The 11,454-nt window shown below is 31.0% G+C and overlaps 1 protein-coding gene across 1 annotated transcript; it reads left to right on the top strand.

The window, feature by feature from the left end:
• Positions 1-1,240: 1,240 nt before the first annotated feature.
• Positions 1,241-2,999, top strand: LOC105130586 (probable WRKY transcription factor 40). Its single transcript, XM_011033159.1, has 5 exons — positions 1,241-1,528; positions 1,666-1,728; positions 1,832-2,173; positions 2,300-2,416; positions 2,510-2,999. Exons 1-5 carry the CDS (start codon positions 1,451-1,453, stop codon positions 2,870-2,872), a joined length of 963 nt encoding a protein of 320 aa, XP_011031461.1. The 5' UTR covers positions 1,241-1,450; the 3' UTR covers positions 2,873-2,999.
• The last annotated feature ends 8,455 nt before the right edge of the window (positions 3,000-11,454 follow it).

Raw genomic sequence — 11,454 nt, 5'->3', positions numbered from 1 at the left:
ATCAATACTAAGTTTTAAAATAACGGTAATAATATGGAAATTGTCGAAGGTTGCTATTGTTAGAAGAACAAGAACTTTCTGCAGATAAATTCTAAAAGAGTGCCAGACTGGGAACCTGCCCCTGTAAAAGCAAACAAAAAGTCTTCGAAATTAGTTTCAAGTTGGCACATCAAACATTTCAATCCCGCGTCTGCTTAACTTCCGCTTTTTGTGTCCAAACGTCATAAACAAGACCCAAGAACAGAAAATGAACATCATCTTGCACTCTAATGGCTCTCCTTAAGGTAATTTCAAATTACTTCAAGCACATTAGAATTTTCCATTTTAATGGTTTATTTGGTTAGAGGTTCCTATTGATCAGGGGCCAGGCACGAGTTGGGTCAATAAAAAAAAACCTTGCTTTTTTAAAGTTATATCATTTTAATTTTTTTTAAATAATAAATTGATTCAAATCAATTCATTTAGGGTGACCAGAAGAATCCACCTTTCATATCAAAAAGTAATATATTTTTTGGTTGCCTAAAAAGCTCTCTATATATATATATAGTTTAAAGGGATTAATAATGAACAATCAAGGGAAACTAATGAGAGCACACTAAAATTTAAGCAACTGGTTTCTAAAAACTAATGGCGAAGGCATTATGCATATTTATATTTTAAGGACTTCTTTTTTTCCAAAATTAATATTTTAAGAATGTATAGTTGGAATCTAGACATCATCAACTCTCAATCATCCCATTGGACAAGTGCCAATTGGTCTCGTAATTATCACTTCGCATCATCTCTTAGTTCTTGTATTATTATAGAGTGAACTTGGGATCAACTCAAGACTATCTTTTTTAATGTCACGACAAGAGAAAACCATTTCCTTAAGTATTCATTGCCCTTAACTTGTTAGGAAATGAAAGAACATGGAAAGTTAGCGACACGGGGCTCAAAGTCTACGAGATAATTCACTGGTCAACACACCATGAAGCTTCTTGATCTTGTTTAAAAATTTCTAACCTTATAATTCAATCCATTACTGGAGCCATAGTCCTTGACCTTGACATGCTCCATAAGAATTTGAAAATATTTATTCAACTTGTAAGGACGTGAACCATGACTTTCTTGTGCTCTTTCCCTTTCTTTTTTTTTTCTCTCTCTTTATTTTATATAGATGAATGTGGACACCTTAAGATTCTTATAATTCCAACTTGATGTCGACTCCTTGTTATTTCCTGGGGCTTTCCTTACAAACCAAGCGCCATTGTTGATTGACAGGCCAATCTTTTTTTCTATAAATATTGAAGCATTCTTGTGTGTTTCTCCCATTCACTTGACCAACTTCAGACCATAGTGCTAATCTCTTGCTAGGAACCTGATTATTATTTGTCTCAAATCTTCTTCTCCTTTTCTTGTATTAAGTTTATAGGTAGCTTCTTCAAGAAAGAGAGTTAGGAACTCATCAATGGATTCATCATGGGTGAACACGTCTCTTGATCTCAACATCAATCCCTTCAAGCATGTCAATGAAACTCAAGCTCAAGTAAGTTCTTCTTCTTCTTCTTCTTCTTCATTTCGGATATCCTCGGATCAGCTTTCGGTTCTTCGATCTTTCCCTTTTCTTTTCTTGGATTCTAGAATTCTCGAACTAAAAGAATTTTTAACTTTCTTTTGAATCAGGAGATCAAAGAGTTTGAGGGATATTCAACTAGGTTTGAACAGAAAGTACAAGTTAAAAAAGAGGTCAGTTTCTATTATTTTATATCCTGTGAAGGGTGATGAGCTATATATTGTCTGGTCTTGTCTTCTCCAAGTATTGAATCAGAAACTTGATGATTGTTCACAGGCTGGTGTTAGTGCTCTTGTTGAAGAGTTAAATAGGGTGAATAGTGAGAACCAGAAGTTAACAGAAGTGCTTGGTGTTGTATGCGAAAAATACCTGAGTTTGCAAAAACATTTAGCTGATTTGACGAGCAAGAATTCAGAAAAAGAACTCATGAGTACACCAGTAATATCAATGAAGAGAAAGGCAGAGAGTGAAGATTATAGCAACGTGATTAATGCAATCAATGGAGGAAACACAGAAAGTAGTTCTAGTGATGAAGACTCAAGTAAAAGGCCACAGGAGAATCTGAAGACAAAGATTTCAAGGGCTTATTTTCGGACTAATGCATCCGATACAAGCTTGGTAAGTTCCTTCTTGATTAACATTTTACTTGCTTGCTTGTGATGTGATTGATTATGAATAAAACTTTGTTGATAAGGGTTTATTAGCCTTCTTTCTAATATGAATAAACTTGTTTTGTGTTCTTAGGTTGTGAGGGATGGCTATCAATGGAGAAAATATGGTCAAAAGGTTACCAGAGACAATCCTTCTCCTAGGGCTTACTTTAAGTGCTCATTTGCCCCAAGTTGCCCTGTCAAGAAGAAGGTAATTAAAATCACCCCAGTTCTTATGATTATTGCTTATGATTAGAGGGATATTTCAGATTTCTTATGAGAGATTTTACTTGGTTTTATTTAGGTTCAAAAAAGTGCTGAAAACCCTTCAATTTTGGTAGCAACTTATGAAGGAGAGCACAACCATGCTAGCCATTCTCAACCTGAACTATCATTAGGTTCAAGCCAAAGTTCTAGTTTTGGTCCAGTTCCCAGTCCATCATCCATCAGAACTTCAGTTCCCACTGTGACCCTTGATTTGATCCAAAGTGGAATGCATGTTGACAGTGCTCAAAAGACTGTTCAAGAAAATCTTCAAGTGCCAGAAGTTCAGAAAGTTTTGGTCCAACAAATGGCTTCTTCTTTGACAAGGGATCCAAATTTCACAGCTGCACTGGCAGCTGCTATCTCTGGGAGATTCAACCAGACTCGGATTGAGAAATTGTGAGGTTGAAAACACTGCTGTTGTAGAGAATTTAGAGTTTTTATAGACACTATGCATTTTTATATGTAATTTGGAGAGCATTGAGTTACGTATATATATAATATAAGTTTGAAAAAAAAATTAAACGAAAGAGTTTAATTAATTCTTTTATTAGCTCCTCTGAAGTACTTTTAAAAGATGATCAATCATTTAAGTGATGATAGATAATAAAACAAGCTAAAGGTAGAATATTGTATTAAATAATTTTAATTTTGATGGGAATTGTTTCGTGAATGTAGCTCGTAAAGGAGTCTAAAAGTTTGTTTGGTATTGTGATAGCTTTTATGATTTTAGTTTGAAAAAAATTATTTTATAAAAAGTATTTTAGATTGATGTTGATTTGGTATTTATATATATTCGGTTAAAATTGTAGTTGATATTAAGGTAAAATAAAATGTAGTTTAATGTGTTTGGTTAAGAATGCTTTTGAAATTAAAGTTATAAAATAATTTTAAAAAATATATGTTAATATTGATAGTTTTTAATTTAATTATTGTAGATTAAATATTGTTATTATATCATGAAATTAATAATATTTTATATAAAATATTTTTTATTATTTTATTATACTATCTACAATTCAATCATGTATGAAATACATCCAACAAGGACTACAGTTTTTTTGGTTTCTTAAGCCGTGTAACAATATCATGTAAAATATAATCAAGAACAAAATCAAGATTGCGATCAAATTCTACAAATGCTACAATGTAACAACATCATGTAAAATATAATCAAGAATTTGGTTTCTTAAGCCGTGTAACAATATCATGTAAAATATAATCAAGAACAAAATCAAGATTGCGATCAAATTCTACAAATGCTACGTCATCAAGCGATCTATGTCTAATTTATGTAATGTCATTAAATAATGTTAAACACTAGTGTTTTAATAAAATATAATTAAAAAATAAAAAAATATTTTTTATTTTATTAGGTCGGACTTGGTTCAATACATTTTGAGTTTTGAACCGGACCCGGTCCGCTAGAATAATGGAGCATGCTTCCATTATTCACATGAACAGTTGAGGATGTCTCATCTATTCACTGAACACTATAACATGCTATATTGTTCACTGACCTAGCTGCGCAAGAAGCAACAATAACTTGCTTTTCTTCCCCTGCATTTCAAATACGAAAATATTGTGGGACCCAGCAATAACTTGCTTTCCTTCCCCTGCATTTCAAACACAAAAATATTGTAGGATCCATAAACAGTGAACTATGTTTTTTCCTTTACCAAACAAGTTGAATTTGTGTTTTAAGCAAAACACATACGCAACCTTCTAAACAAACGCTATTTAAATTTGTCAAATGACTAGCCTATTAAAAACAAACAATTATTGAATTAAGTTGAAATTCAATAATGAGATTCTACCATATTCCTTGTGAGATCTCCTTCACCACCACCACGACAAACTCTCATTTTCATTACTAAAGATAAACATCTTTTTTCTCTTCATGCATCCCATTTTCCTATACCTTTCATACATATTCCCATTAGCCCAAACCAATACTTTTTTTTTCCTAAAAATCACTCCATTTTTCTACACACCACATACTCAATTTTTACACTCAACATCATAGTGATCTTTAAAAGTTTAGGAAAAGAGAACAGATATCTAATATCTTGTTGTTAGAGGGGAAAATTTCTGGTTAAAAAAGTCATCACCTAGTATTACAGTCACTAAATAGCATAATCAGTCAACAAAAATTATATGGTACAAGACTAGTTACGCAAAAAAAAAAGATATTATCACCCTTTATGCATCCTACCAGAGGTAAGTTGCATTGTTGATTTTGTCTTAAATTGTTAAGGGTTTGTTTTGTTTTGTTTTTGATGGTCTGTTTATAATATTTCTGAATCTAGTGGCCAGTGGATATTCAACTATGAATACTTTCAACTTTAGTATTGGTAAATATTATGTAATCCAAAAAAATATGGTATTTCTGACTCTAACACCGATGAATAAACTGGTAAAATTTGAATTGAAAGCAAAACATATTTTTTATTGTTTTTTTAGAGGAAAAAAAAAGAAAAGACAGATATGTATTGCATACTAGATTCACATTTCATATTATAAGTCTACAGTTCAATATTAAGTAAAGCCGTCCAAAAAAAGTAAGAAGGACCCACAAATAAATTCAGAAGGGTATCAATTTTTTTTAAAATTTTATAATATTTAAAAAGACCTGATTGACTAAGTATTAAAATAAAAAAAAATGAAATTAAAGGAATATAACATAAGAGTGTGTTTTGTCAAACACACCCTTAACTCAAAGACAATTGGGTCGGTTGGATGTAAGGCCCTAGCCTAGTCAAATCTTAATAGTTTTGTCTTCTCTTCTTTTGTAGACTAGATCTAACCCATCTTGTATGGCTGGGCTAGATCCAGCTAGGCTAGCCAGGTTATTATCTCAGCTCAGTGACCAAGCCATACTATATCGAGTATCTATGAATTAATTCATGGTTGCTTTGCACGGTGAGAAGGTAATTAAAACGGAAAGACATGAAAAAAAAATTACCTAGTGAGCTCATGCTAGAAACAAAAACATGAGGCAGTGGTCTCTAGCTAATTGGGTGGCGCTTCTTAATAGTTTTGTCTTCTCTTCTTTTGTGGACTAGATCTAACCCATCTTGTATGGCTGGGCTAGATCCAGCTAGGCTAGCCAGGTTATTATCTCAGCTCAGTGACCAAGCCATACTATATCGAGTATCCATGAATTAATTCATGGTTGCTTTGCACGGTAAGAAGGTAATTAAAACAGAAAGACATGAAAAAAAAAATTACCTGGTGAGCTCATGCTGGAAACAAAGACATGAGGCGGTGGTCTCTAGCTAATTGGGTGGCGCTTCTGTGATGGCCCTCCTTTTCTTCTCTCCCTTTCTTCTATGTGTTGTTGTTTCTTTTGTTCTTTTTTCTTCTCTCAATCACCCTTTCTAGCCCCCTTTTTTTTTTTTTATCTCTATGTTTCTTTTTGTATTTAGTTGGTCGGATAAACAACCTATAATGAAGGAAAGCCGAAGTTACATTGCTTGAGTTCTAAAGGAAAGCAAAAGGTGTATCTAGTTTCCCCCATCTCTCTATGTTTTTTGTTCGTCACCCTCTGTTTTCCTATGGTCCCTTTTGGTTAGTTGCATTTCTCTGGCTTTTATAGGGTGAGAGAATACCCTGGTTGTTCTTCTTATCTTCCTAGGATAATAATCCTAGGAATGGGGATAAGCATGGCTCATTCATCCGTGTTTGAGGAAAATAAGGGACCATCAATCTTGTCATTGCAGAACTGTTGGCGACAACCTATCTTGGCGTTTGGAGAAACACCATGTGGATGAGGGATACTGAGGCAGCTAGCAGGTTTAGTAGGAGATGAATTTGATCCACGATTTGGATCAGATTTGGTGCAATTTTTTTTTCTTGTTGAATCAATCTTTCCTAAGAAAGAAATAGATGGATAGTGGATTTAGAAATTGTGTTGTTTTCTTGAATGAAATTGCTGTATTTTATTTCCACATTGAAGTTTTATCATTTAGTAATTGGGCTCTTATTCATGGGAATCTTTCTTTTTTAGGTCCTGTTTATTTGCTTGAAAATAGTTTTTTTTTTAGAAAGTGGTTATTTGGAAATTGAATTCTTGGGAAGTAATTTTTTTTTTTCCTGATGTTTGGTAGTGTATTAAAAAATAAGTTAGAAAATATTTTTCATTGTTTGACTATGTCTTAAAAATAACTTATTGATGTTTTATTTTTTAAGTTTATTAAAAGAATGAGAAATAGATCTTAGAAATTAAAAATTTGAATAAGAATAAAATTAAAAAAATAATAATTTCATAAAAATTATCTCAAATAAAATAAATAACAATCAAAATAATAAAGACCAAATCTAACAGATAAAAAAGTTAAAAGATAATAAAATTAAAAAAATTACAATTTCATAAATTATAATTTAGATAAAATAATTAGCAATTAAAAGAATGAGAATCAAATATGATAGATAAAAAATTTTAATTAAAAAAAGGATAAGAGAAAAACAAATAGCAATAAAAAAAGAGGACCAAAGTTGATATAAAAATCAAATTCTAAACGATGAAATTAAAAAAAATTCAAAACAAAATATATAACAATCAAAAGATTAAAGATTAAATTTGATATAATCAACAAAAATAATAGGATATTTTTTAATTTCTTTTAAAAATATCAAAGAAATTTTGTTAGCAATTTAGCATATCAGCAACGTCAACAGAATTACCAATAAAAAAAATTATTCCATTAATTTTTCCATCTAGAATTACTAGATGAAAATTTTTATCATAAATTTCATCCATAAACCATGATAGGATACTTTTCATCTATATTTTCATTGTTTTATATTTTCAATTCTCTAGTAGTGGTTAAGATTAATCACCAAACATCAAATGATTAGTTAATTTGTGATATACACATTTGGATCACTTATAATATATAGTAGCAACTAGCATCAATCAGGCTGATGAACTTGTGCTTCCTCTTCTATTATTTATTATCTAAAGTTTAGATCTAATATGATTAAAAAAAATTAAAGGAAAATATCGGTGTTTAACGCAATGAAGATTAAAAGATCTAGAGTCACTAAGCTAGTAATGCGTAAAGATGTAGGGTTTGTGCCCTAAAGAAACTTAAGCCATTTCTTTGAATTTAAGAGCCATAATTTAACTAATATAATGTCATGTTCTTGTGTTTGCCATTCCTTTTTTTTAAAAAAAAAAATTCATTGTAAAATTTCATTATTTTATATTTTTGTTGATTTTGTTTCTTCAACCAAACACATGAATGTGTTTTCTATGTGTTTTAAATAATATATAATATTGATAAAATGCAATTTAAATAGGAGTAATTTCCAAAAACAGGATAATATCTTAACAAAATGTTCATTGACATTGTTGTGCTATTATTGCTCCGTGGATTGAGTTAGGATTGATGAACGGTGCTCTCTTCCTTTCCAAGTTCCATTTTAGTCAGATAGTGATTAACAGCAATATTATTCAGAGATCATCGTGCAGCCAGTGTAGGCTTAACTGATTTGCCGAAGGATCCTAATTCAAATTTATCTGCTTCTCGTTCAGGCTATGAAAATGCTGCCAAAAGATTAGCTCGTTGACCAGTTGGGTTCGATGACGAATATTCATCATGGGCGTTAGAATTATGTGTTTTGTAATGCTTGATTTATAGTTATTAAACCGATATATTTGGTGACTCAGAAACTTATCTAGATTGAATTGTATTTTAAATTATCTTTTTATTAACCTAATTAAACTTGAATGACCTAACAGATTAATCCACAATTTGATTGAGTTGGCTTAACTCATTTCAAACCCGTCAAAACTAAGGAATATTTATAAAAAAAAAATAAAAAAAAAGTTATTTCAAACAAAAATGACAAATACAAGATAACCAATGATCCAGCCTAATTTCGGAGCCGATCTTAAGAACTATTAACATTCTCGTGTGTGTGTGTGTGTGTGTGTGTGTGTGTGTGTGTGTGTATTCTGAATCATTTTGAATCCAAATATGTTTTGGAAGACCTGCTAAATCTATGGAGTCTAGTTCTAGGTGAATCATTTTGAATCCAATTATGTTTTGGAAGACTTGCTAATTTTGAATCCAAATATGTTTTGGAAGACTTGCTAAATCTATGGAGTCTAGTTCTAGGTGGGTTGGACCAATAGACTGACTGGCTAGTGCTGAGATACACCGCCTGCCACGGCAAAAAACAGAAGCAAGTGACAAAATTCTAGGGTCGTTCTTGAGCCGGAGCATAAGTATTTGCTTCAAAAAAAGACAAAATGAAAGAAGCACAACAACGACGGGGTGGTGGACTAGTGGAACATATTGCTTTCCATGACTGTAGCCATGACATCTTGCCCCCATTAAGACCCTATCACATACGCGTATAAGCTGTATATTATTGACCACAGAATTGTGGGCACCCATGATTGTTTCAGTTCATCAAACTTTGCCCACTTTGCTCGCATATTTCATAAGCTGATGTTTGTCAATGGATGCGTTAGTTTTGGCCTGTAATCATGATAGCTTTTGCGATTGTGGTTCCAAAAGAAAAACTCGGTTTGAGAAAGTTTTCTTACGTGAAAAAAACTAATAATCTAGGTAATATGATAGTGTAGATTTTTTAAAATTGATGAATCACGAAAGGTAATCCATCCTCACTCAATAAAGTGCTTGGAAGATGATATTCCTTGACCATTGAACCAAGTCTTTCAAGAGAGAATTACAAGTACATTACTCTTAAGAGATGCTTCCAAGCTAACTTTTCCTTCAATCTAGACTATTTTTTTTTTTTCAAAAGAACACATCTTTCAAATTAGTGTGATGCATTCAGAAAAATAAATTTCTTTAAAATCTGCTTCAAAGTTCAAACCTATGAAGTCAAGAAAGGAAGCTAAGAGAATTTTAAGATACAAGATCACAACTGGCATGGACTTTAGACTCCATGGGCCACATTACTATAAGCTCATTAATACATAATAAATACACAAATATATTGAAGTAAATCTTCTTTGATTGTAGAATATATCTCTAACACACACACACACGCACATATATATATAGTTTGTAGAATATATCTCTAACACATCATTGGATATATATACATATGATAATTAAGCAATATACATTCCTCAAGATGATTCCTAAAACCTCATACTCATCAGGCATTAATCTAATCTAATGAAATGAAGAGAATAAAACTATATATATATATATATATATATATAATTTTTGAATTTGAATCAACAAGGCACCACCGGCTATTCTTGCATAATGAAATTATATTTGACGTTTGAAGTCATTTGAGTCTCTGTACTGCGGATAACTTCGACCCTTTGAGGCCTCCTCATGAAGAAAAGAAAAGTTTGAATTCATTCGATAAATGTATCCTATTGAGTCATGGTTATTAAATTCAGTTTGAGGTGATAGATTGATATAGAATATCAATGATTCTAGAGTTTAATTTCAATTGAATTTTATGTTAAATAAATCATAATACTAATTTTGTAAAATTTGATCGACCCTTCAAGCTTTCAGTAATTCAGTTAACCCAGCCAAATAAAATTAGATCAACTTAAAGAATCTTTTTGAAGAATAAAATAATATTATTTTAATAAAAATAATTAACCTAGATTAACTTCATCATCCACAGGTTAGCTCAGTGAGCTAGCCAACCATTCATGGATGTCCTTGCACAGCATTGTTGCAGGAGATGTTTAAAACCAGAGCTAGGCTGAATAATGATTCATAGTTCTAGATGGGGATGATTTCGTGCATGGATCGGGCTTCTATAATTAACAGCAAGTGCTTGACTTCAAAGTAACATTATAGACTCCGAAGGAATAAAAGAAAGACTTCTGGCTGCCTTACGCCCACCAGTGCTCGTGCCCTCGTCTCCTTGTTTTTGTCTCCAAGTATCTTTCCAGATTCTGATCCAATCTCCACCAATCAGCCTCACGGCATCTCCTTGTGGGTTGGTCAGCAATGTGCCAATAATTGTTTTATAAAGAGTTTTTTTATTTAAAAATATTTTTAAAAAATATTTTTTAAAAAAATATTTTTAATACCAACGTATCAAAACTATCTAAATAAATTAAAAAAATTAAAAAAAATATTTTTGAAATACAAAAATAAATCAACTCCATTTATGTTCAAATTTGATGAATAATTTTGGATGGTAAGAAACTTACGGTTTTGTTCTAAAAAATAAAAAGTTTAAACATGTTATATTACTTTTTTTTTAATTATAAGTGTTTAAATCAATTTATATGTATCTCGACTAATCTACTAGGACTCTAAAGTTAATAATCAAATGAACCTCTAATAATTTTAAAATTTATAATATTTAAATTAATATTTTTTAAAAAATAAACTAAAAACATGATTGGCTACCCTTCATAACACACACACACACACACACACATATATATATATATATATATATATATATATATTAATTTTACATTTCAGAGCTAAAATTAGTAAGATTTAAGTTTCGGCCCTCATGAAAAAAAAAAAAAAAAGATATAGTCGTAGTCCCCATATAAAGTTTTTTGGGCTCCGTCCCTGCTTACACATGTCTGTATAAACATCCAAATATATGAATTATGCTATATTTTTAATAGCGTGAATTTCCTAGACTAAATCAACTAAATCCATTGATAAAAGATATTAAACCTAAAGTTTATAGAATCCTAGGTTTACCAATGCAACAAATAAGAAATACCACTGAGTTTTTTAATGTTATCCTCTCTTCACAATTCTTATTTGTAAAATAAATAAAAAGCAAATAATTAATCTTTTTTTTTCATTTCTACTCTCTATTAATATTTGTATTCTATTGCCCTAATAAAAAAATATAATTTCATAATTATTTTATTTTATAATAATAGTCAAAAAAATACTTTCAAACCTATAAGTTGACTACAACTGTTCAAATTCATCTAGTTTATTTTCACATCGAATATATGATTATCCAGGCCCTAATGCAATATGAACTCATAAT

This window comes from Populus euphratica, unplaced genomic scaffold (assembly GCF_000495115.2).
Source record: "Populus euphratica unplaced genomic scaffold, PopEup_1.0 scaffold21.1, whole genome shotgun sequence".
Lineage (NCBI taxonomy): Eukaryota > Viridiplantae > Streptophyta > Magnoliopsida > Malpighiales > Salicaceae > Populus > Populus euphratica.
This window is presented reverse-complemented; position numbering and strand designations above follow the sequence as displayed.